The sequence below is a fragment of the Abramis brama genome (genome assembly GCF_963993115.1).
Source record: "Abramis brama genome assembly, chromosome: 22".
NCBI classification, from domain to species: Eukaryota; Metazoa; Chordata; class Actinopteri; order Cypriniformes; family Leuciscidae; genus Abramis; species Abramis brama.
Genome location: NC_139984.1, coordinates 23,002,364 through 23,029,732, shown reverse-complemented (window position 1 = coordinate 23,029,732; position 27,369 = coordinate 23,002,364). Strand labels below are relative to the sequence as shown.

Below are 27,369 nucleotides of genomic sequence, written 5' to 3'. Positions count from 1 at the left end.
TTTTTAAATACAAATCTGATTCTTGTGTACACCATTTAAACACAATACACCTTTCTGTTGTTCCTTGATGATTTATTTTAAAAATGACAGTCTATACTTGCTGCAAATGGTAGGCAATTAGGTAAAGTATAACAATAAACACCTTTGAACAAAACCAATACTCCAGCAAACAATTATAGATCGTCTTTTTTAACATCATTCAAATGGCAAGTGTGCAGAATGGACATTTCATATAAATTATAGAAATCAAAAAGGAAACGAAGAGGTGTCGTACAGCCAGTCTTTCAAATAAAAGATCAAGACAGAAATTAATTTGCTTTCATAAAGACCCCAAATACCAAAAAAGGCAACAAAAAGTTTAAATCAACCAAAGACTGTTATAAGGGTGTAAATCTTTCCTGTATGGCACTAAAATGCAGGGATTAAGGGAGATTGAGCCTAAAAAAACAAACAGAGGATGTTCCACCATTATTCCTTTATCCACTGCTATTCAAGTCTTTGGACACAAGGTGGGAGACTAGCCCTACTTGAGATTTAATTCACATTCTGTTTCCTCAACCAGCACACATTGACAGTACCGGCATATTGTGTGTATTGGCCCCTTTAATTCCTATGACACTGCTGGCAGACGTGGAGTGCGAGAGGTGGGCCTCCAAATATTAGACTCAAGGGGATGGGATAAAAGAGAAAAATAATGCAGATGATTAAGCAGTCAGGGTTTCACTAAGAACATGCTTTGCCTCCTAAACACTTGCAAGATCATTCATTTAGAAGCCGGTGGTACAAAAAGTCAGACACAGAAAGAAGGCTGACAGCTGGGGTACACACCAGCTCCTGTGGGATTTAGTGAGTCGGATCAAGCAGCAATGGTTTCTCTGTGATGTAATGAGGGTAAAATAGCTCTCTCTGGTGAGTGCTGATTACAGGCACTGTTGTGGATCCATATTTAAAGAAGAGGGGCTTTGTTTAAAAATGGTTATGAGGCCTACCAACACAAAAATATATCTTTTGTCTTGCTTTTTCTGGAAAGGCCATAATTTTATTAGTGGAAATCCAGTAAATGAAATGTTCCAATTAAATGTTCTAAATTGCAAACAGACATCATGTAGAATATCATTTAAAACAGAACAAAATAAAGGATAAATAGGTATATGAAGACTTTAATGGGCACAGAGTGTTTCCAGGGCACTACTCCAGAACATCTGTCTCTCATCAGTCTATACCAGTCCAAGCTGTCCCTTTTAGCTCAAGAGATATATGTTCCTAACTGTCATTCATTATCAATCCTGTGGGCTACAAGAGAGAGGGAAGAAAAGAACATGGGCTTTTAAAATACAATTGGGAATAGCATTCATCTTCACTGCTGCTAAACACAATTAAAATTTGAAGTCATCATGAAGTCAGGATTACATGGATTAAAAGAAATGCTCTAAAACCAATTGCAGACTGTTGTGTTTGTTTTGCGTACTCACATTGTTTAGGTATCCTGAGTGCTTCTGTGTCACCACATAAAACTTGGTGCATCACACCTCTGAACTGATACAGCATCTTCAGACTCTTTTCCTCACCTACACAGGGGTCGTAGAAGCCTGGTAAACCAGCCTGAGGGCATTAATGCAAAAACAACCAATTAATAACTGCAACAGTGCTTAACATTAAGGGTGGAGCAGTTCCACTTTCTCAAGGTTTGTTTTTTTGTATAATTTTTGTGCGTTTCAGAACAGTTTGTTAAACATTTTGTACAACACTATTAGAAGTGCAACATTAGTACATTTGAGGCCAATATGTTGAGACTGACATTATTTAGGTAACACTTTACAATAAGGTTTCATTTGTTAACATTAGTTAATGCATTAACTAACAAGAACTAACAATGAGCAATACATTTGTTACAGTATTTATTAATCTTTGTTAATGTTAGTGAATAAAAACAGTCGTTCATTGTTTGTTCACGTTAATTCACAGTGCATTAACTAATGTTAAGAAATGTTTAACTTTTAATTTGAATAATGTATTAGTAAATGTTGAAATCAATATTAAGATGAATAAATACTGTAGAAGTATTGTTCATTCTTAGTTCATGTCAACTGATGTAGTTAACTCATTTTAACTAATGAAACCTTATTGTAAAGTGTTACCAACCCCCCCAATGTTCAAACCAAATCTACGCCCTTGTGCTCTGCCCATTTCACCACGGACTGTTACAACAATATCAAGCAGCCAGGCTTCTCTCGGCGTCTCAAACGGACGAAGGGGGCAATTTCAACTAACGTTATATTCCCGCAAGCGGCAAGTAGGGATTTTATTAACGATAATTTACATTGTGTTATCTAGATCCAGCGCGATATTGTTTTTTCCTCGAGAGACATCATGGCTTGCAAACGAGCGAACGAAGCATGGCAGTTGCTCAGTGTTTGGTTGTACAAATGAACACAAAAATATTTTTTTGCTCCTTCATCCGAGCCTCTGGAGAACCAGTGGGTTATGTGAATTTCTGATGTGTAATTGTTCATATTCAGACAGATAATCTTTCTTTCAAAGTCGTTCAACACTGTTTATGCATCAGTATATCGCGTTGCAGTGATAAGATCTTCATTCACGCGATCAACAGGCTGTCATCTGCTCAGTGCTCATCACTGAAACCTTTTATGTGATGGGAATAGATCTAAATACTTAAAAAAAAACTTCTCATGATTCGTTAATCCCGATAGCTGTAATAGTAAAAACATATAAAAGCTGTAATAGTAAAAGTTTTCCAGATAGCTCTACATGTAATGCCAGATATTTCATATGCAAGCATGTCAGCCAATCACAGCAGTGGGCAACAACACTGAAGTCTCACAGCAGACACGCCCCTTCAAACAGAGTGTTCAAATCAATGGATGAAATCAGGCTAGGAAATATGCCTTTTATTTCTAAATTATAACAAATTTTGATCTAAAAAACATACTAACATTATAAGGGCACCCCAGGAAACATTATAAAATAATAAAATAATCCATTCTATGGCACCTTTAAGGAAACATACTACCTTACTACCTAAGTTTGCGGTAGGTAAGATTTTTCTTTAAACGTTTTTGAAGTAAGTCTCTTATGATCACCATGGCTGCATTTATTTGATCAAAAAAAAAAAAAAGAAGTGAAATATTACAAATTTAAAATAAATGTTTTCTATTTTAATAAGGGCTGTTAATAGAATTATTTTTTTAATCGTGATTAATCGCACACACTTATTGTGAAATTAAGCATACACCATTTATCTATGCTTAATAAGATCATTTTGTCGCACTTTTGTCAAAGTACACTTTAATATCCAAATGATATAAGGAGTACATATAATTCTTAAATTTATGCACACCAAAGCACCAATGAAAACAAAAAAACTTTTTCAGAATTCACAGTGTATAGTATGTGTACAGTGCAACAGTAAAGAGCTTGTTTACATTTTAGACAAGTCAAGTTGTGATACTGAAAAGGACCACATGTTGATAAAACAAAAAAAAATGTAATTTACGTAAATGACGCAACTTCACGTCCTTGAGCAATTTATTTGCGTTAAATAATTTTAACACATTAAAGATTTTGAATTAATTGTATGCGTTAAAAGCCATCATTTTAATATATATAAAAATATAATTTATTCCTGAGATGACAAATCAGAATTTTCAGCATCATTACTCCAGTTTTCAGTGTCACATGATCCTTCAGAAATCATTCTAATATGCTGATTTGGTGCTCAAGGGACATTTCTTATTATTATCAATGTTGAAAACAGTTGTGCTGCTTAATATTTTAGTGGAAACTGTGATACATTTTCTTTCAAGATTGTTTGATGAATTAAAAGTTCAAAAGAACAACATATATTTGAAATAGAAACCTTTTGTACCATTATAATTGTCTTTACTGTCAATTGTCTTTTGATCAGTTTAATGCTTCTTTGCTGAATGATTTTTTTTTCTTTAAAACAAATTACTGACTTAAAACTTTTGATCTTGTGTCCATTTGCATCTTTTTTATTTATTTATAATTTTACATTAACTTGTAGTTTATTTCCGCCCTCTTTCAGTACAGAATTACAAAATAAAGTACTGTATAACCATTAACCATTTGATATTTCAAAAGCAAAATCACGCGACAGGAAGCCTAAACAACTGATTAAACTAGAGAAACCTTTTTGTGAATTCATTGCTGTTCTAATAATTCGCTACTCTCATCAGTTATTTGTTTTTTGGAAGAAAACAAACGACAAAGCAAGTATAACTGTGATTTACCTTAGAAGCTTCTGTGAGAATGAGCTTCGAGTCCTTCACCAGGCACTGTAGAGGCACAGTGACATCAATGACCCTTGCCCTTTCGTGCTTACGGCTGTTGTCTGTCACAAACTTGCCATACCAGGCATTGAGGATGATCAGACCTGGAATACAACACTACTGAGTCACCAATCCTCATTTGGCACAAAGTTTAAATCATAGTTTGATCACACCCAATGTTATTGGGAGTTATGCGGTCATACCCATTCTGGACTCCTCCGCTTCGATAATTCTACGCACAGACTCTTGCATCAGCAGAACCTAGAGAAAAGAGTGATTTCAAGTAAGACTGCTTGTATATGCACATAGTGAAGGCACACATTTATCACCCTGACACAGCGACTGATGTGCAGATAGGAACAGTAGCCTGACGCTAACTCATTGTTTCTCCGAGCACAAAGCGCCTGCCGTGAAAGTTATGACCACTTTAAACGGCCATGCATTATAAATTATTTGCAGCGTATTTAGACATTATAAACTCACAGCTGCTTCTGCCTCTTGCTTCTTCTTGGCGACGTCTGATGCCGAGCTCTCCCGCTGCTTCTCAAGCTCCCTAAACAAAAGGTTCAATGTTAATTCACCATTTGCTCATTTACTCTGTTTCATGGCCATTAAAAGGATTTCAGTATATTATTTTCCAGACTCACAGGGGATAAACGTTAGAGAAGAGTGTTTGGAAGTCAATTGGCCAATAAAAGACAACAAAATGAAATAGGTGGAGAATGTGACTGCGATGTAATCAGCTAAAAAGGCTTACTGTTCCTGCTGAGCACGAACATAAGGTCTGATAACCAGCCGCTGGATGGCCAAGTAGAACACAAGGGGTCCGACAGTGGCATAAAACACGGCGCTGGGTAGAAGCTGGTCTGTTAAGTGAATTGGGAAGAAGTACGTCTGACTCGCTCGGTTCAACCTGGGACAGACAAAAACACCACAATTTCAGAGCTACTGAAAAACTGCTAATGGGAAACAGCTTCAAAATGATCAAAAGCCTTTTTACTTGATCTTGAGAGAGACGCCCTGAGGTACTCCAACACTGACAGTAGCACCCAGGACACTGTGCCTACTGATCTTAGTCTCTGCACCGTATTCCACCACCGTACCGAAAAACCCTGACCTGCAACACAAGTGCAGTTTATATTAACAGGATAGAAACAGAAAATGTGAATCATCAAGACATTTGAGAGGACAATTGATTAGTTGTGACTAACCACAAATAATCTGCAGGTCAAGTGAACACAGAATCTAGGATATCAGTCACAGAAGCTGCATTTACACAGCAAGGCCAAATACACGGATCCTGTTTGTTTATATATTTATGTTAGACTAGCAGTCTTCAACCCTCAAGGGGGTCCACAACAATACTGCTGTGTTCGCCATATTTGATCAAAAATGTATAATAAGCATCAAACAAAAATACAATGTTAACTTAACTTCAACTAAAGCTTGAACCAAATCTTATAATTACATAAAACTAAAAAAAACTAAAAACAGACTGCACGAATATAAAGAAAGGCGAATTTTACATAGATACATTTTATTATTTCTAAAATAACAAAATTAAAATACCTCTTATAGCTAATTATATTTGTGCATGCAATTATGATTCACATTTAGGGAATTCAATGCATTTAGTTACCTCACTTGAGCCTATCATAATCAGATATTACAGAGATTATGAGAATCAGATATACAAGCATTTAGAGGTCAGACAAGATACATATAGGACTTTATCCAAATTGGATGCAAAAAAATTGCAAAAAGATAAAATACGTATATAGGGATGGTCAACAACTTTATAATATAATAGCATAATAGCACAATATTCTAATACACAAAAAAATAGTATAACAAAAATCACAATATAGACAATATTCTTTAAAAAAAAAAACCACTTCAAATACAGCAAAATTATGAAAAGTAATTTTGATTTCAAATAGTGTCCAAAATATAATATTGGGAGAATCTTAATTTCATCATAAAATAATAAAAATCACAATTAAAATAAATAATAATTAAAAAATACTGTGAATAATGATAGCCTAATTAAAAAAAAAAAAAAAAAAATTGGTAGACAAATTTTTACCACTACACAGTTTAAACTTTAAGTGCCAGATTTTTGGTTAAAAGTGTAAATGAAGCCAAAGAAAAAAAACAATAAAAGACAAAAAGACAAAGGCAGCAATCCACAGATACATACTTGACAGAGCCCTTGATCTTGGTCTGATCATCATCCTGGAATTTGTACTGGTAGCTCATCATAATAAACGTATGTGGAATTCCCAGCTATGGTGATAAAAAAGTGGTGAGTCCTAAGAACAGTGGTTGGAAAAAGAAAACTTTGGCATAAAGATCAGGGAATGTGTGTGCAAAACAGCAACTGACCTGCACAGCAAAGGTGAAATGACTGCTTTTGGTGTCCCTGACGATGCTGGTGTTCATGGAAGACTGAGTTCCCCAGCGCCACTGTAAATAACCCATAGTGTTTTTGTCTAGGTGGCGTGCAAGCATAGTAGTGAGACCTGGCCGTATACCACGGGATGAAAACTGCATGCCACAATGAGCCGTTGTGAAGCTAAAAAACACAAATATATCTCAGTACACAATACACAAAATAGTATGCAACCTATAACAAAAAAACAGCATACAATTTTCTAAGCTTAAACATATCGCTCAAACACCACTGATATGCAATGGACTCACCAGCGTGAAGTCAAGTTACGGAAAATCTTCAGGCCGAAGAGAGGGCCATGAGTGTCTCCTGCCCCAAACTCAACCTGTATTAAACATATAAATATGTTATAAGATATAAATCATGTTTAGTTTCATGCTCAGCAAACAATATAATCCAGTCCATTAGTATGTAAAACATTAACTGAATGTCCTCACCTCTCCCCAGCCCTTAGCCGAGGTAACTCTTCGCAAGGCTAAGTTTATGTTTCCTCCCCCATTGCCATTGTGTGTGGAGAGAGAGCCAGAAAGAATGGCTGTGTCTGAGGTGGTCAGAGGGGCCTATGAGAGCAAGGATAGACAGCATATCAAACTTATGATTGTATCAAGATCAGGGTCAATGACATATATATATTTATATATGTTTCCATGATAAAGAAAAGGGAAAAATCTTGTAAAAGGAAGGAAAAATCTTGTTTAAAACACGTCTCTAAGAAATGTGCTCTTTGTATTTATGTATCAAAAGTTTAAATTTATTGACTATATAAATATAAGAATTTTTTTTTACAAATTCAACAGGAAAAAAATGAGTGTCACACCATTAACCCTTATTCTGAAAGCATATTTACATGTAAATAATTGCACAGAGTCTAATCAAAATTTAATAACAGATGGCCTACTCTACCGTTCAAATGTTTGGGGTAGGTAAGATTTAAAAAAAGAAAAGAAAAAAAAAGTGTTTACTCTCACTGCAAAATGCAGTAAAAACAGTAATATTGTGAAACATTACAATTTAAATAGCTGTTTTCTTTTTAAAATGTATTTTATTCCTGTGATGCAAAGCTGAATTTTCATCATCAAAGATCAGTGTCAAATGATCCTTCAGAAATCATTCTAATATTTGGTGCTCAAGAAACATTTATTTTTATTATCAATGTTTAAATGTTGCTGAAAGAGATAGTTCACCCAAAAATGCATAGAAATTCCATAGTATTTTATTTTTTTCATATTATGGAAGTCAATGGCTACCATTAACAGGTTAACAACATTCTTCAAAATATATTTATTGTGTTCTACAGAAAAAAGAACGAACTTGAGGGCGAGTAAGTGATGATAAAATTTTCATTTTCAGGTGAACTATCCCTTTAACATTTCTGTGGAAATCGTTTTCACTTTTTTCAGGATGAATAGGAAGTTCAAAAGATCAGCATGGATTTGACTGAAATATAAATAACATTATAACATATAACAGTAACATAATTGTCTTTACTGTCACTTTTGATCAATTACAAACATCTTTACTGTTACTTTTGATCAATTACTTTTTTTAATTTAATATAATAATAAACTATTTTTTATAGCGCCTTTAAAGTGGCTTCTCAAGGCACTTTACACAATAAAACAGACAGATAAAAATACAACAGAATGTAATACAATTACGGTAGTTAAAACCATCAATAAAAAGCTGATCTAAAAAAAAGGAAAAAAAGCTATTAGGTTAGATTTAAAAAGATTTAGATTCTGTGCATCTCTATAATGAGAAGGGTTCCAGAGTCTAGGAGCACAGGATGAGAAAGCCTTGTTCCCTACAGATCGCAAACATATCTGTGGGGCAGCCAGTAAACCAGCTTGAGAGGAGCGCAAATGACAATTAGGAGTATGTTAAGTTAAAAGCGCAGACAGATACTGAGGGGCCAGACCATGCAGTGCCTTACATGTGAGCAAATCTAACTCCTTAATTCTTAAAAAAAAGTACCGACCAAAACCTTTAAACAACAATGCATCTATGAAGGTTTACATCAGAAGAAACATCATGTAAGGACTGTACCTCTATGGACTGAGATATGTGCATCCTGTTGATCTCAATGTGCGGTAAACCGCCACTGCCACCAGCAGAGATCTCTTCATAATCCTCCTCATAGTGATCAAAGAGGTCTGTCGCATCAATACCCACGCTTATTGTCCCCTGAGTGAGACAGCGAACAATCAACGAGACCTGTATTAATGTTGACAGCGGATACTGCTTTGAAGGCATTAGGTCAAACCTTGGGGTTGGTCCTTTGCTGTAGTCTTCTCTCCTCTCTCTCTCTTTGAAGTCGCTCATACTCTTCACGGATCTCTGCTGGCGTTCTTTTCCTCTCTACAACCTAGAAATCATTTTATTGTGTAGTAGTGAGCACAAAAAAAGATGACACATAAGTCCACTGGGAAAATGATTTGCTTGAAATGTAATAGAACTATGGAACGAATGCTAAAGCATTTATTAGTCTTCTGAATCTTCAACTTACCTCCCATCCTTCCACATCCAGCCCTCTCTTCCCATATACGTCATAGATTGCTCTAGATTGTGGGTCGCTTAGTACTACAGAAGCAAATAAATCACAATCATCAAATATTCATGAGTTGGTATTCAAAACTTATGTTTACAGTAAAGAAAAGCTGTCTGCTAAAACATTACAAAACACTTCTTTGATAATAAAAACAGGCACATAATACAACAAAAGTGTCTTGCTTTGTCAGGGGCATTAAATGGCTGAGTGTGCAAAAACATTGTACCTTCATGAGCTTTGTGCACCAAGTTAAAAAGCTGCTCTGCCTGCCTCTTAAGCTCTGGATCTCTGTGCTTGTCTGGGTGGTAGAGCATGCAAAGGCGGCGATATGAAGCCTTGAGCTCGTCCTGTGTGGCCTGAATATACAATTAAAAAGAAACTGTTCACTCTTCAGATCCATCATCATACACCTAAACTTCAGCGTTGCTCTTTGGAGAGGAATATACAATAAAAAGGCGCACAAATCAACTCTAAAAACTAGTTCAGAAGTGGTAATCAAGAACCTTACGAGACTTTTGTGTGCACGCTAGTTACCATTATCTCAAAAATGCAAATTGTCATAATTTTCTCCCTCTCCAAACCTTTGTACTTCTGTTCTGTTCCACTGAGGTTTGACAAAATGAAAAAGTCAAAGTCACCATTTGATTTGATTGTATGGCAAAATATGAATGTCAGTCACTAACATTCTGCATAACATATCCACAGAGGAAAGTTATACAGGTTTGGAACAACTTGAGGTTGAGTAAATGATGATAGACTTTTCACTTTTGGGTCAACTATTCATTAAAATGACCTTAACAGTTGGCAAAGAAAAAAATATCTCAGAAAACGGTTCAATGAAAGTTTAAATGTCATTTGTTGAGTTTTCGTGATTGAAGTCAATACTTTGGTAACAGTTTCACTTTTGCAGTTGTGAAGTGTCAACAAGAATCGCTTATACCCCGTGCTTCTCGTTTAAGTCTAAAAAGAACAGAAGGCATTTAGGTATGATATGTGTCAGATCTATTAGAAATCATGCAGTCAAATTCCAATGATAAACAAGGGTCACGGAGTGCTGCTGACTGAGCCATAGCTTAACGGCATGCTGTCGGATCCTGTTTAAGAGCGCGATATGTGAAACGCCTGCTTTTACTACTCACTTGCGGCTCTCTCATCTTAAACTTCTCATTTAACAAGAGTGTGTCATACCTCTCTGCGGACGTTTAACAAAGAATAATAGTCATCATTGTCGATTTCATCTTCTTCCAAGGCCGCCGCCATATTTACCACCTTTCATCCCCGCCCCAGCGCCAGATCAAACTACGCTGATCTTTGGTGTGTAGAGTCGGAGCGCATGAAGGACTTTAGTGCCACCCTCAGGATGGGAGGAACAGCTGGGGTGACTACTTTGGGCCTGTCCCAATCTGGTCCCAATGTAGTATGTTGACAGGCAGGTAGAACATCGAATCATTGCATTCGGACCGAATGGACGAACATTTTTTGGTCCTGTGACTTCCAAAGAAGATGTAGCCTACATGTTTTAATATTTAGACCACTTCTATAATCGATTGCTATCAGGATGTGAAGAGAGTTTCAATCAGTATAACAAAAGTGTTTATAAAACAAATTGCCTATACTACCTTTAAGTGTATCATTCATGTCCACAATTCTTTGCACACATTCCAATTCACGATAAAGAACTGAGAGAAAATTAATTGGCACTGAGCTTGTCTGAGTTAATTATGAAATGTAAGACAAAAATGTTTTTGCAGATTAAGGCATTTATGTCATCTTTTGTTTTGGTGTAAATTAATCACTTAACACTAAACTGCCAATAAGCCACTGGGATGGGAGACCACAGACGGTTGTCATTTACTGTATTGTATTAATAAAAAGCCAGTTCAAATAAAGATATAATATACATTTTCCAAAAATAGGTTTTAATAATATTTTCATGCCGTGACCGTGGGGGCGGGAACATGTATGAGTTAGCAATGCGCACTTACTAGACCGTCTTATTCTAGCATTTAATGTTGAGGAGCAATCTAGCCTAAAAGCCTCGAAAGGGTTAAAAAGTACACAGCCTCATTAGGATGCAGCTTTCCGTTTGAGAAGCACCCGTGGTCTTTGCACTTGAACACTTGTCTACTTACATGACGTATTTCCTGTATATGGCCCAAGTGTTCAAGTGGGCGTGAAGGCACACTTACAACAGAGTTGTAAAAAAAAAAAATGTACAGAGCTTTTTGTACACATTTTGGTTTTCAATAGTTTAAAATAAAACTTCTCAATTTATGTTTAATAGTCCCTATGTAATAGATGACACAAGTTAGTAATTCTGATGCTTAATTAAGTGATAAAAAACAGTTGCAAACATTTTACAAAGTACATGCATGGGCCTACTCATCGCTATATGCAACACTTCATGTTTTACTACAAAATCTATTTTCATCTACAGTTGAAAATATCTACAATATTCATCTACAATATTCACATCTAAGAAGTTCCTGAACTTATTAAATAATGGGATACAATGCCAATGCCCACATTTAAGTTCCCTGCACTTGACCACTTACTTACATGAAGCATTTCCAGAGTTTGGCCAAAGTGGGTGTGAAGACCGTGTTTTTAAGACTTTTGAGTACTCAATGGGACACACTTAACCAGTTCATGCTTGTGATGCTTCATTTGCAAACGTTTTGCAAAATATAATTCTTACGCGTTTGACTTCTCGGGAAATGTCAATGGTATGTCCCATTTCAGATGCATTCAATAGTGCACATTTTGTAAAAACAGTCACCCAAAGACCAAAAAATCTGTTAATCATGCATAAATGACAAAGTCCTTTTAGGGGATATATTTTTTCTGTGTAGCTGGCACTATTGTTCAGTGCTTGCAGGCAGTATAATAGTCTTTTTGCCTGTGTTTTAGGTTGATGTTAGTAAGTTTTATAGAAGACAGAGAGGAAAAGCTGTAGGCTACCTTTTCCAGAAACTATTGATGATAGAAAGTAGAAAGTGTTTTCCAGAAAGTATTGCAGTTTAAAGAGTCGGACATGTAACCCGAAGGTTGCGGGTCTGATTCTCAATACCAATAGGAAACTACTGAGGTGCCCTTGAGCAAGGCACCTAAACCCCAATCGCTCCTCAGGCGCTGCAGTGAATGGCTGCCCTCTGCTCTGGGTGTGTGTGTCCACGGTTTGAAGTGTGTGTGTGTGTGTGTTCACTACTCACTACTCCTATGTGTGAGCACTAACTTTGATGGGTTAAATGCAGAGGACACATTCAGAGAATGGTTTACCACACTTGGCCTTCACATGTCACTTTCATTTTCCTTCACTTAGTGACGGCAGTGCGCCAGAAAATGAGGTAGTAGAAAGAAAGGAAAAAGTTGAGGATCAAGGAGGATAGAAGCAGTGAGGGTGATGGCAGAGATGAAGAATATAAGTCATAAATTTTTGTGGAAGTCAGGCATTTGGGTACATAATCCTGTGCCAGTTTGGAAGATATGATTCATACTACAACCAAAGGTCAGATGGCAATGCCTATTGACCTCACTACACAAACAAAAATGAAGACAAAACAGGTCAAAATCGAGTTACATGTGGAAAGTGTGGGTTACACAGAAAAAGAGGAGTCTTGAGTTGATTTTCACTCATGCTACAATCATTGATTTGGAATCCCAAGAAAGAAACCATGTTTTTAATGCTTTTTGTTTTACTACCACTACTTTGAAGTTGCATCAGAATTTGTTACATTTTTGACATTTTCACATCTGAGATCCAAATGAAATATAGCAGCACAAGACGAAATGGAATGTTAGTGTTTTTTTTTTTTTTTAAAACACTAAGACCTTTTCACTACTTTTCAGATAGTGAAAATGCATTTAAACGTGAAGTTTCAGACAATTTGCAGAAAGTAATTTACCCTAATAGGACATTTACCCTAATATAGGACACATTTATAACCCTAACAGTTATAAATGATGGCATGAAGGTCAGATGTAGAAAAATAACTTTGTAAAATTATATTAGTCTTTAATATATGTAAAATATAAAGCCATATTTTTTTTCTAACTGTGATTTCATAATTAGTCCCAGAGAGGGTTAATATATTTTTTTTTCCAGTTTAAAAACTCAAAAGGCCTCTTTTGGCCTTAAATAACATTCGGTTGGTAAATGACTGTAGTTGAAATCAAACCCAAATAAATCAGTGTCATGTGCAGAATCTTTAAATAATTCCACTTGGATTTTAATTACAGATGAATAAAATCAACTTGAATCTCTGAAAACTCATAAAATCGAATAAAATGATTGTAATAAGTTGAATGGAGGGAAACAAAGATGTTGTCATGAAGTAATGATAATAAGAATCGAGTAGTCTTTGAAGACCTCTGTGTGATGTCATGTCTGAAACTTATGTGACCCTGGCAAGAATAGATTGCAGATGTTCGTAAAGAATTATGCTGTAGTGTAATTTTTAGTCCCTTAGAGAATTCAAGTGCCTCAAAAGTTGTAGTAAACTAACATTGTTCAAGCTTTATGTATTATTATTATTATTAGCCTTCTGAACACGTTCTAATCCTAAATTAAACCGTTGCTATAAATGCATTGAACTTGATTTATTAAGTCCACAAATATGTTATTCCAAAAACATTATAAGTCACAATGTTATGTTTATTTCCATTACCAGATGTATCGTCTGATATACTGGCCCGAATGTTTTCTTTCCACGGGTCATTTAGAATGTTTTATTCAACATTCCAAGATTTTTCTCTTAGAAAACGAACAGATAAGCATTTGGAAAGCACTCATGTTATAAAGATGACGCTTTAATGATAACATTTCATAGCGGGTATTCGCTGCGGGCAGAGAGACATGTAAGCCATTATCTATACGCTCAATGCAATTAACGAATGCTTAATCTAACGAATAATTAATCAGCTTGGGTATCATGCGACTTCCATATTCCTAAACGCAGTTTTGAGGTTTTCTAGGCAATTCAGATGGGACCTACACCACAGCATTCTTCATACTGTTGGAATAGGCTGTCAGAAACTATTTCTCTGTCTGTGCAGGATACTTTCAGTGAACCACAAGACGTTTTGGAGCCTAGGTCTGTCTCTCTAGTCTACGCACTGTGAGAGTGGATCGCTGCTGCCACCTGGAGCTGTCCGTTCAGCACCTGCGCAGCTCTTCCGCGCATTCAGCCCAACGTTGCTTCATCTGCAAGGTTAACCTACTATGGATTGCTATATCTTTATCTTAATGGTATACATCGCTTTAACAACATAAAAAGCAGTTGTGTGTGTAAACTGTAAAAAAAAACTTGTCACAATCATTTCTGCCATTTTACGTGACTTAATGAGTTTTCAGTTTTAAGTCGATTTCCTTCATAAATAAATTCAAAGTGGTCGAAAAAGTTAAGTTTTCAATTTTAGTGGGTTGAACATATGGTAGCAGAGCTATGATTTTAAAATGCAACAACTCAATAGCCCCAAATTCGTAATCAAATATTTAAATACATTAAGGTAATATAGAAAACGTATACAAATAACTTGTCCTGAATTGCTTACTAATGAAATACGTTTTCTGCTTTTGAATTGAGCAAGTTGAAACATTTGCATCGCCTTTTCATTTGCACGCGAACGTCTCACGAGCGCTCACTTTGGATTGGTACGGTTCTTCTTAAGGTGTATCTACACACCACGCTTTACCCAATGGTTCTCAGAGACACTTTAAAGGGGAGGATATTTGCTTTGCTCTCGCAAGCCATTTTAGAACAACATGGTCAGTCATAGTTCGACAGCCAATGGTGAGTGCGCTCTGGTTGGACTTGCCTCTGCCTCTCCAGTCCCTTCTCGTGCTGCTGTCCTCTGCGTGAACGCGCGTGGTACCCAACGCTCGTGAAGAGGAGGAGGATGTGGCGCGCGGAGGGGAAATGGCTGCCGAAAACAAGCCGGAAGGTAAGTCAGAAACATCGGGGATATTTTTTACTTGTACGACAAGAGTGTGCGAGGGAAAAAAAATTGAGGCAGGCGAGGAAGAGCCGTCAGTTGAGAAGCGAGGAGCTTTTGGGATTTTAAAGCCTCTGTGTTTATCCTCACACACTCGTTATTCCAGCACGGAGACATCACATCACATCACCCTAGCCAGCATCGGTAGCTAGCCAGCAGTGTGCATCACATATATTTAAAAACAATCCGGAGCAAAAGCGCGAGAGCCTCTGAAAATTCAAAAATCCGTCTCGCGTTCCGTTTCCTTCAGCCTTAACGGTCGCGCTCAAAGCAAAACTTGTGAGCCGACACGGCTGTCGATTTCTAACTTCTTTTTTCGATTTATCAAGCTTCTTCAGTTGCGTAAATTGTTTCAGAGTTTGCGGGTATAGAGTTCTGGAGACCGTAGTTTGACTTAAAACTACCTTATATCCTGGAGTCGTATAAAACACTACTGGTAAGCTTGTTTAATACTAGATTTTTTTTTTCTCTCAGTCACTTTCACGCGTACATAGACTCCAACTGACCTTCTTTTTAGCGGTTTTGTGATGTGTGGTCAAAGCTATTTCACTTTGAAATTTGCTTCAAGGACACATTCTTCCATACCAGTTTGCCCCCTTTACGTCATATACACATAAACAGCAGTTTAAATCTCTGAACTAGATTATTGTATAACCTGAGAGTCTGATATTTCCAGACCTTTATAGAACCAATGGAATGTGTCGACAATAACGCAAAATTAATTTTTATTCTTTTGCCACGAAGGAAGATGATGTGTCATTGAAGATTATACATAACCATTTCTCTTTAACACTGTTTTGGATACTTTTCAGATTTGTCTCTAGAATTTATGAGACAACAAGAGTTGCTTTTACTCTGAGACACTCTAGTACAGTTGAATATAATGCATGTCCACAGTATGTCGCTGCTACATTTGGCTGAAATACAAATTCGTTTTTTTTTTTTAAATTACTGATTATTGTCAGAAGTAGCAATGGAATTGTTTAGTAGGCTATTATTAGGGCTCTATGACAATAATTACACTTTAAACAGCTTTGTCAAGCTGTCAACACTCTCATATAGCAGATTTCACTGTATATAAAACGTATGAACAACGAGGTTTTGGGAAGTCGTCATTAGTTGCGAGGATTTTTTGTTGGAATTCACCTTCAGTGTAGGATCAAAGTAAATAATATTTTTATTAGCCACAAGGTGGCGACATTGAGTTAAAATAAACTTATTTTAGGGAATCATGATATCATTTCTTACAAATATTCGATTGGCTAAAGCGAATATACAATCATTCTATCATGGTTTTTGATAGCAAACTAGCCTACAAAAAACCTTTAAAGAAAGCAATATGAGTTTATAAATGATGCTGTGATAATGATATTTTCCTTATCATGATGCTAAATAGCCTAGTAGAAAGTGAAAGATAAGTTTGATTATAAAATCTCACTTCTGTGTGGTAAATTATGCATATTGATAAGCTAATAAATTATCCTAATAAAAGTGGCATTAAAACTGACTCCAGACAAATCCAGGGTTCTGATTCTGAATATATAGCAATCCACAAGGAGGTGGTATTGAGCTTCCCAAATGTTCACTTTTATATTTTTAACACTGTGTCAGCTAAGAATACAAGCATTACCATAAATATACATCTCCGTTTGTTTTCAAAACAGCACTGAGGCTAACTACCTAAACTAGCTCTCTCTTTGTGTGTGTGTAATTGTGGGTGTGTGCATGTTAATAGTCAATCTCAGCATGTCTGTGTGTGCATTTCAGATTCAAACAAACACAACCAGCCTTGAAACGTGTCTCAGACTGGCCTGCTTCCTGCCAATGCATCTCAGTAACCAAGAGCTTTTTAGAAACCCTGACTTGTGACTCCCATTGCAGAACAGGCTCGGTTATTTTTGTCATGCTTGTCAGGTCAATGTATGGGGGAGGAGCTAGTGTTCCACACCTCCATATTAATGTAGAGTGCACTGCACTGTATAGCTACTACTAAATTCAGTAGTCCCATATATTGCGTTATATTTAAACTCTAGGCCTACACACTTTCAGCATGTATGCTAGGGGAGTTTTCCATTATACGTTTTAGCGCTAATTTTGCCTGTATTTTAACCTTTTGTCCTTGAAGCATTTAAAATGTTTGCATAGAGTATGGTTCTCCAGGGCCTTATTATTTGGCAGGGTTTTTTGCACATAAGGACAGGCTGTTCTTAGCTGGAGGCTGCTATGAAAACATGGTTAATGTCTCACGCACCCCATAGAGTTCTTCTGTCTCCTGATATGACCCAGCTCACTTTTTACAATGCCAGGAACTGGGACTGTACCTATGGAAGGTGGCGACCGTGGATTGAGATGTGCTAGAGAACTGCACAGTTAAAGGGACAGTTCACCCAAAAAATAATTTACTCATTTACTCACCCTCATCATTTTCCAAATCAGACTTTCTTTCCTCTGTGGAACACACACACACACAAAAAAAAGATATTTAAAACAGATATTGAGGACATGGGGGTGAGTAAATGATGACATAAGTGATTTGAATTTTTCGGTGAACAATTACTTTAAACAAAAATTTCAACTATGCTCCATATTTCTATACAGATCAATTTGAATTTGGTGGTTCCTTCAGAGAATGGCAGAAAGGCTGTTATAGGGTGCTGTTTATTACAACAACTGACTATTAGTAGAAGCAGGGAGGATATAAGCTTACAAAGCAGGATTTATGATATATTGAGCCATTATGTAGAAAATTAACTTTTAAAGATCTCTGCATAGTCCTCTCCCCCACAGTTCTTAGTTTGAGAATATGCTTTTTAATTGAATTAGTGAATGGCAGGGATAGATGGAGATGGCACTTCTTCCTGGGGAGTCGTGACAGATCCTTTCGGCTTGTCTCGATCCTTCTCTACCTGCCTCACACAGAAACACACATTAACTTCATCGATTGGTGTAGCTTACTAAAATTGAGCCTCACCAAACAGCCCTGGGACCACAATGAGTGTGATTGCTGCCCTCATTGCTACCTGTTAAGGGCTATTTCTTGACTGTTTATTTCAACACCTACAGATTTATCAGTAAGACTGACGAGCAAAGTGAAAAAGTACAAGAAACACAGGCAGACACACACAACATGTCAGGAGTTTTTGAACAAATCAATTAGCATCGGAGTTACTATATGCAGTGGTCTAGATTGTTTTCTCCCTTGGCAGCGTAAAACCTTATAGCCATTAACAGCTGGAGCCATCTATAATACTTTGTTATAGTTAATAAAAATGTGCATGCGGTCTCAAGTTACAAGGGAACTGGGTTGCTTTTACATTCCTCGTCCATACCCCTGCCTGCAAATGAAACTGCATTTTCTCCCCACAAGGCAGCACCCTTAGGCCAAAGTAATCCCTTTAAATGCACCCCTGAATGAGCTTGATAAAAAAAAAGGGGAGAAGCAAATAGGCATGCTGAACTCTGAGGCCGAGCGGTGCATATTGTTCGGGAGAGGTGTTCTTCAGCATGGAGATGGACACATTTGGGATGCATGGGCTTGCTTATGGGAGGGAGAACGGGGTTCGGCAGACATGACACTGCTGACCCCGGGAAACATTCTTATAAGTTCCTGCTATGTGCATGGGGGAAATAAACACTAAAACAAAGTTGTGAGCCATTGTACATCCGGGAATGTGTACTTTTCCCAGAATTCTTTTTTGCTTTCTCCACTCTCTCTCTTTGCTTCCTGAAGGACTGAAGAAAATCCGTAATCCGGATCGAATGTACAGATCAGCTGTGTGTTATTCGGCCCATGCTCCTCCTAAGAGTGTCAGTGATGACACAGAGACGAACAGTAAGAGCTGCTTATTAATATTGCATTCGTGGCATTGCTCGAAGGGGCCACTTGCTGCCTAATCTATTATTCATCCATCGATTCATTTATTTACCTCTTGATTTCATCTGTCGTCCTCTCCTCCTTTGGGATTTCCTGTTGGGGCTTTATGTGATGATTGACGAGTCAATGCTTTGATGGGGGTATGTTGTCGATATCAGATGTGTTGTTAGTAACTGAAAGTGTCAGTGGGTGGGTAAGACCTTGCACATCTCGTGCTCCAAATGCTGGCGTCGACCTTTGAAAAACATCCATCCAGAAGTCCCAATAGCACAGCGTGACTGAGCTCTTCTATCTGTTGAAATAATTTGTCAACGCTACTAGACACTTTTCCCCTTAGAGTATAAAACATGCATATTTTATGTTAGCATAAAGCATTTGTTGTGTTCAGATCATGTGTATGTTAATATGGCTTGATGTGTTGTAGAGCTCTGATTACCCTAGAAGTGGCACTGTTCTCATGTTTAATAGGCAGTATATTTTTTTCTCCTGGCACCTCTGAAGTCTTAGTTGATCTGTGTAATTAAGCCTGTTCATTTTTTGTGTAAATTTGTAAGTGGAGTTAAATCAGCCTCATCTTCTTGTTATGCTGTCTGCTTATTACACCATGGAGTAGGCTAAGTCCTTGCCAATTCAAAGCTCAAAGATTTTAAGAGTTTGCAGCCAGTCATGTTGATATTATTTCAGATGGTTTGTGTAGTATATATGTGAGCATGCCTCCTTTTGTATCTGTCTGTGCATTAAGTATCAAGTCTCATGCTCTCATACACCAGCATGATTTAAAGGGTTAGGCCTAGTTCACCCAAAAATGAAAATTCTGTCAGTAATTACTCACCCTCATGTTGTTCCAACCCTGTAAGACTTTCGTTCATCTTCGGAACACATTTTTGATTAAATCTAAGAGCTGGATCACTCCTCCATAGGCTTCTATGGGATCGAAACTTGCTGACCCATAAAGTTAGAAAAGACAATGTTTAAAATAGTCCAAGTGACTACAGTGGCTCAACCATAAGTTTATCAAGTGACAAGAATACTTTTTGTGTGCAAAAAAAACAAAAATAACGACTTTATTCAACTATTCATTTTCTTCTGTGTGGGCCTCTGACGTGAGTTCATGTAGTGTAACAGCGCAGCGCTTCTGTGTTGTACGTCACACGCATCACACACATGACCAGCGTCGGCCAATAGTGAGCCTACATTCTGACGTACAACACAGAACCGCTGCGCTGTTACACTGTTTTGTTGTGCACGAAAAGTATTCTTTTCGCTTGATAAACTTATGGTTGAGCCACTGTAATCACTTGGACTATTTTAAACATTGTCTTTTCTTACTTTCTGGCTGGCAAGTTTTGATCCCATAGAAGCCTATGGAGGAGTGATCTTGCTCTCAGATTTAATAAAAAATATCTTAATTTGTGTTCCGAAGATGAACGAAAGTCTCACAGGGTTGGAACAACATGAGAGTGAGTAATTACTGACAGAATTTTCATTTTTTGGTGAACTAACCCTTTAACCATTGTGTGTGCCTGTCTAGTGGCCCAGTTAATGTTGGGTGCCTAGAGGTTTTCGTATCACCAGGACAGTAAAAATGCAGCATGGCTTGGTGGAAACAGGTAGGCCTATGTGAGTAATCATGTGAGTAATTGTGGGAGTAGTTATGATAAGGATAAAGGGCTTTAGCGTGGATCTGGCGGTGTGTCCTTTACTGTCTGCTGTGTGCGAGTAAATGTGTGTGTGCATGTGTGCTCGCAGGTCCTCACCTCCTCTTTCCCTGAGATGGGATTTTCATGGATGGGTGAGCTTGGCTGAGGCTGAAAATACATAAGAAGGCTCGTTTTTCTCTTCAGTTTGTTGCAGGCGCTTTGGTAGCTGAATTAAGTCACTGTTTTGGGCTTTGTGGGTTTAGGCCAGTCTCATACTCATACTTTTAGATAAGATGTTCGTAATGATTTAGTCAACGTAGAACCAAAAAGGCTGCATAGTCTAGATTCAGTTTAGAAAGAAGAACTTTCTCTGTGTGAAAAATAAATGTATTACTGGCAAACTACAGCCAGAATTGTGAACGCACTAGTGGATACGGCTGGTCACTAATGTCTGCTGAGAGCTCATCAGATGTACCCAAGTCTCGGACATCACCCATTAAACCACATCAGTGTTTTAACAAGGCTGCCTGCTGGTGATTTGTCACAGTGGCTATAGCCAGCCTGACAAACAGCAATATGGGCAGACACAGCTGAACACTGCTGTGTAGCATGTCTAGTCTGAGGATTCAGGGCAAATAATGAAAAATAGAAAGTGTCTCAGTATTTCCTATGGCTATATACTAGCAGCATTCGAAGGCAGTGAAGGCAGACAGTTTGTCCATACATTTGCCTGGTTCACATTATTAATTTATTCCTTATAACATGTTATGCTTGTTATATGAGCTCACTTTGTTGTCTGTCCTTTTACAGGCAATATTACTGCTATCTAATACATCATAAAGTTGAACAAGAACATAATCAGGTGGAAGAGAGATGCTGAAATTATGCTGTTTGTGCTCCTTAATTTAGACACAATCATCCTTTTGCTCAGCAAAGTCCAGTTTTTTGCAATTAATCAAGCATTGATTTTTCAAAGAGCAAAGCATGGAAAATAAATTATGTAATCTAGATTTAAAGAGATGGCACTGATTAACTGTCTGTTCACAATAAAAAAATAAAAGACCACAAAGCGTTGTATGCAGCAAACTGTGGACTGTGAACTAGATTATTTAAACTCTAAATATTGGCTAGAAAAAAAATAAAAAAATAAATATATATATAAAATGGTATGAGCCTGACAAAAAATGAATATTTAATTGGCAAAGTTGTAATGCTACAGTTGATATTATGCCATACAAATCAGTTTAATATTACAAGAAATCTTTCAAACTGTTATGAGAAGCCTGTTAATATTGCATTTTTTTAAAGCTACATTACTTTTGCACTTTGCCTAAAATGCTATATTGCTATTTGATTGGCTGTTAAACATACAACCTTTCATCCACAAGATCTAAAGCAGTGTCACATTCATAGTAATGGACGCCAGGTCTTAAAGGTTTAAGATGTGGTTCTCTTTATTATGCCCTCAAGAGATGTTCAGTCACTCACAGTCAGTCGTGCCAAGAATAATTTTCTTACTTCTCACAACTATCTCGCTTAATTGTAACTGATTGCCACTGAATGGTAGCATAAGATTTAGTCAACATTATGCTGGTTCAGAGGGCTTTTGCTATTATGCTTCAATCCATGCTTCTTTATTTCCTTTCAAGATAATAGCAAGGTCTAGCTTCTTATAATGTGGAAGTGCTCTCAGTCAGGTGCTAATTGTGACTTAGTGTTGAGGCTTGTTCCAGGTAATCATTTGTTCTTAGTTTGACATCCGTTTAAGAAAATGTATAGTTTATTTTGAGTAATGGATTTATTGATGTGGTGGTGTCAGAGATGTTTTATGATTTCAAGTGGCGATTCTATCTCTTAGATTAGATAAGCTAATTCACCAGAGAGTTAGTGAGTGGAATATCAGTCATATGTAAATGGAGGAAATGAGAAGTATGTGAATATGTGCAGGGCTCGACATTAAGCCTTTTCATGTGCTTGTCCTTCGGACAAGTAAATCTGTCATTTACTTGTCAGAGTAAAAAAGTTGCTTGTCCGGTGTGTTGTAAATATAATTGATTCTGAAGCAATATTCTCATCCGTGTTCAATCAGCGTTGATGTATTTAAATCTGCATATTGTAATGTATGCACCTTTAAAGGGCATCCCCCCCGCCTAATCTTATTAAATGTATGCTTCATCTTTCTTTTTAAATTCCTAAATTTGATCAATAAATTATTTAGAATAATAAGACACTATAGGGCTGTTACCCTAGGTAGCGCTGATCAAATTAAATAATTTACACTGAAAAATTACAATTGCATTAAAATAATGTTATGAGATTGTTTTAAATATACTTAAGAAACGTTGGAAAGAATGATACTTTTAAATATAACACTAAACCACCAGTAGGTGGCGACAGGCGACCGTCTTAATGCGCGAGTCATTGATTCATTCATTCAAACGATTCGTTCAAACGACTGATTCATTCAAGAATGAGACAGGTGTTTATGAATGGAACATTGAATCTTTGACTCAACCGATTCGTTCAAAATGCTGAATCATTCAGTAATGCAAACACGGTTGGGTGTTGCTATGAGTTGCTGTGAGATGCGCTATGGTTCTGCTGTGATCTTTGTTTGGAACTATTATTGCTGCTGAAACAGAACAAAAACAGTCAATATTGCATCTAAAATATAAGTGACTTAATTTTAACTGTTTATTGAACTGTTGTAGGAAATCAATATCACATTTTTAATTGTGATGGTATTCAGGAAAACAGCATTCATCGTGTGAGGTTGCTTAACTGTCTGTATCATAGGCTATGTTAAAAATATAAAAACTCCACATTTGTAATTTTTATAGGTAGTATGTTGTTTAGCATTTGTTTAGATTTCTCCTCGAGAGGCTGCGCGAGCCTCAACAGCGCAACATTGTTACCGTCAGTAATACATTTATCCACTATTGATTGCAGCTTACAATAAATGTAATAAAATCAGAATCATTCTCTCGTTTTAGTGATTCCCTAGTTGTTGTTGTTTGTTATTGCTACTTGTCCGGTTGGGCAGGTAAAATTCTCTTTCACTTGTCCCGGACAAGCGTTAATGTCGAGCCCTGCTGTTATCCAAATTAGAGCTGGATGATTCTGGATAAATTGAAAATCATGTTTTTTTTGGTTTCAAATAGAGATCAATCATGATTCTCCCACAATTCTGAACAGACAACTAAACAAAATAACATGTAATTTAGTATAGGGTTCTGACAAAATATTAATTGCTGCAGTCTATTTGAAAATGTTTAATTAATTTGAATACATTATTTAAAAAAACGATTCAATGACTCACTCATAAACACTTCACTTGTTTCATTACTGGATGAATCAGCGTTTTTGAACTAATCTTTTGAATGAATGATTCAATGGCAAATACATTTTTTAATAGTCACTTGTCACCACCTACTGGTGTAACAATGTAATTGACATACTCATTAATTGAAGTTAGTCTCAAAAGAAAGGTGATTTCCTCTATTTTGATCGCTACACTGTAAACTCGAATAAGTTGGCAAAACTTCAATAATCAGTTGCCTCAATTTTTAAGTTAAGAAATTCAAAGTTTAAGTAAGCAGTACTCATACATTTTAGGCTACTTGTTCTTAACTTGAAATGTTTGAATACACTAATTTAAACTTAAAGTTTTCATGTTACTTCAATGTGAACATTTTTATTAGTATAAACTTATACTAACTAGATAACAATAACAAGCTAGTTCATTAAATGCTACCTTTCTAATTTGCTAACAAGCAATAGCATGTTATAGAACTTGATGTATGAGTGCAGCAATATAAAGCTTTTGACATATTTGCTCTCAAATCAAGCCTAATGCGCCACTTGTCACCATGATGGTAACTATCCTAAATCCAACATTAACAGAAATTCTTCTAAATTAGCATAATAAAATATTAATCACTTCTAAATCTCCCACATAAAATTAATCTTGCACATAAAATACGTTATATTACATTTAATTTTAGCATTTACTCACCCTTTCGTGTGCCACGGGCAAAGCATCCTGGGAAATAGAAATCCCAGCCGTTTCAGTTAAACTCAAATTCATCTAAATTAAATGTTTTTTTGTTTTGTTTTTTAGTTCAGTTTACTTAAAATATACCAGTTCTGTGAACTTGAAAGAAAAAGAAAGTGCTAAACAGTGTTAATTTCATTAACGAAAACTATGACGAAAAATGTTCGTTGACGATCTTTTTTTCCCTGACTAAGACGAGACGATGAGAGACGACACCCACGTCACTAAACGATAACTGTGACTATATCAACACATGCATTATCGTTGACGAAAAAAGACGAGACTGAAATGTGTTTAAAACAATTTTAAAATTGACCAAAACCACTTGTTTGAGTCAAATACAACACATTGATTGTTTTTACGAGCGTTCAGGCATATGGTTGCCAGATTTTAATAATTTAAATCCCCAGTCAGAGCTTTTCTGTTAAAAGACCACGTTTTCTACCCGGTCTTTTCAATAGTATCTGGCAACCATGCGCGCGCGCGCTCCCCATGTACACTGCTGAAGTAGCGCGGAATCCGCCGATGATCTGAAAACACAGACATGTAAGCTAGAGTTTAGCGATCTTCATTTGAGATTTTCTACTTAAATTAAAGTGTAATTTCTCATTTAGTCCGTCTGTGTTCTGCCACGAGCCGCGCTGTTTGTACGACTGAAATCCGCGATCAAAATGCAGGCTGACATCCAACAGTGTTTTTGAACAAGAATGCAATGTTTCCTGAATATCCACACGATTTCAAATGTGACATTGATTTTATACAACAGTTCAACAAACAGAAGGGTATTAAGTGATGTAGCCTACTACATTTAAAACAGTATTGTCAGTTGGCTTATTGCTCTATTTTACAACTAAAGCCATAGCAGAACTGCAGCACACAGCGGTGATGCATGAACGAATCTGTGGCTTTGAACGAATCGTGAGATTCAGTGACCCGTTCATAAATATAGCAACCTTGCTTTGTTACTGAATGAATGAATGAATGAATGACTCCATATCACTTCGTTTTTACCATCATTGCAAATTTATTGAACATTGTTTAATTTAAAGCATTATTTATTTCATAAAGGTAGGCTACTTATAAAGGTAAAAACTGAACTGGAAAAATCGATTAAAGGGGGCAAATACTGTCCCTTAATAGAAAAGGTGTGACTGTAGTCTAAGTGGAAGAGAGGGGTACGGCACTCTAAAAACCACTGAACTAAGGAAAATGGGTATGTAGAAATGCACAAGTGCTACTGCTAAAGAGTGCAATGTCAATACAGCCTGTTACCTTCATTTAAATTTCTCATAAGCTCAATTGAATTGGCCTAGAGAGAAAAATTATGACATTTTTTGTCTAAAGACTACATATAAATAGCTACCAAAATTAATGTCGGTAACTGCAGTTTGACTAAAAGTTGACAAAAAATGCAATGACTTTTCGTCAACTAAAACTAGACTAAAACTATGAAAGACAAAATGACTAAAATGTGACTAAGACCAATAAGCATTTTCGTCTGAAGATGAAGACTAAGACTAAATCAAAAATGGCTGCCAAAATTAACACTGGTGCTAAATACTCATAAAAGTTCATTTGACTGAACTAATTAACTGAGCTTGTATTTCTAGCAGGTAAAATGCCGTAAATACATGACATCCGATCAAATTACATAATCTTTTTTGGTCAAAACTTTCTGCATTCACACAAGCAGCGTGTATATGATAGAGTGCAGATTATGTTGTCTTGGCAAATCGTGCTATACTGCCATTCTCGACCATGTACCTTTGTAAAAGTGGGACTTTGGTGGGATTTCATAGTTACAGTTAGCTTTGCTACATTAAGTCCATGGTGAATGTTGGTGATTTGTGGATTAAAAAGCCTTCTGTAACTTGTTTGTTCATGGCACAATGTGTCTCCTGGTTTCCTGCACCGGCAGGAAAAAAGGTTGCATAATGCAACCTTTTGGTCACAGTCTGGAGCCCTGATGAACCTCATTGGTTCTTGCACGTCAAGCAAACATGCAAAGTTTCCACTGTTCGATCGCGCATGTGCCTCTCCCGAGTTTTATTTATTTTTATACCGTGTATTCTCCGTGTAAATCCATGCACCGAACCGTGACGCACGTACCGTTTCGGTTCAATACGAATACAATGTACCGTTTCACCCCTAATAAGTATCGGATCATATTTTTTTCTCCCCTCCGATCTCCGATCTAGCGTTCTGGGCCAGTATCGGCACGATACCGATGACGTGGATCGGATTGGGACATCCCTAGAATAAAAGCCTAAATTCAATCTGTTCATCATATAATGCGATCGTATCTCATCAGAAATGTTTTACTAAACTGCTCATATCATATGGATTAGTTTTACGATCTCTTTATGAGCGGTTTGAAGCGTCAAAGTGGTAGTTGCGTAGCTCTCAACGGATGGACAGAAATCTCTCAGATTTCATCAAATAAATCTTCATTTGTGTTCCAAAGATGAACAAAAGTCGTATGGGTTTGGAATGACAT

At 36.8% G+C, this 27,369-nt stretch overlaps 2 protein-coding genes across 2 annotated transcripts in view; one reads left to right on the top strand and one right to left on the bottom strand.

Annotated features, from left to right (window-relative positions):
- Positions 1 to 51: 51 nt before the first annotated feature.
- dnajc11a (DnaJ (Hsp40) homolog, subfamily C, member 11a) lies at positions 52 to 10,630 on the bottom strand. The gene is made up of 16 exons (XM_084099281.1): positions 10,499 to 10,630; positions 9,537 to 9,666; positions 9,269 to 9,342; positions 9,026 to 9,127; positions 8,809 to 8,946; positions 7,200 to 7,322; positions 7,014 to 7,087; positions 6,696 to 6,885; positions 6,511 to 6,596; positions 5,311 to 5,427; positions 5,068 to 5,223; positions 4,794 to 4,863; positions 4,514 to 4,571; positions 4,272 to 4,414; positions 1,473 to 1,602; positions 52 to 1,293 (listed from the first exon to the last, which is right to left on the bottom strand). Exons 1-16 carry the CDS (start codon positions 10,568 to 10,570, stop codon positions 1,271 to 1,273), a joined length of 1,686 nt encoding a protein of 561 aa, XP_083955407.1. The 5' UTR covers positions 10,571 to 10,630; the 3' UTR covers positions 52 to 1,270.
- A 4,582-nt stretch (positions 10,631 to 15,212) lies between these two features.
- camta1a (calmodulin binding transcription activator 1a) overlaps positions 15,213 to 27,369 on the top strand; it is a 424,467-nt gene continuing 412,310 nt past the window's right edge. Inside the window, 2 exon segments of the mRNA XM_084099066.1 lie at positions 15,213 to 15,253; positions 19,035 to 19,136. Of these exon segments, the coding sequence (XP_083955192.1) occupies positions 15,229 to 15,253; positions 19,035 to 19,136 (127 nt within the window). The 5' untranslated portion in view covers positions 15,213 to 15,228.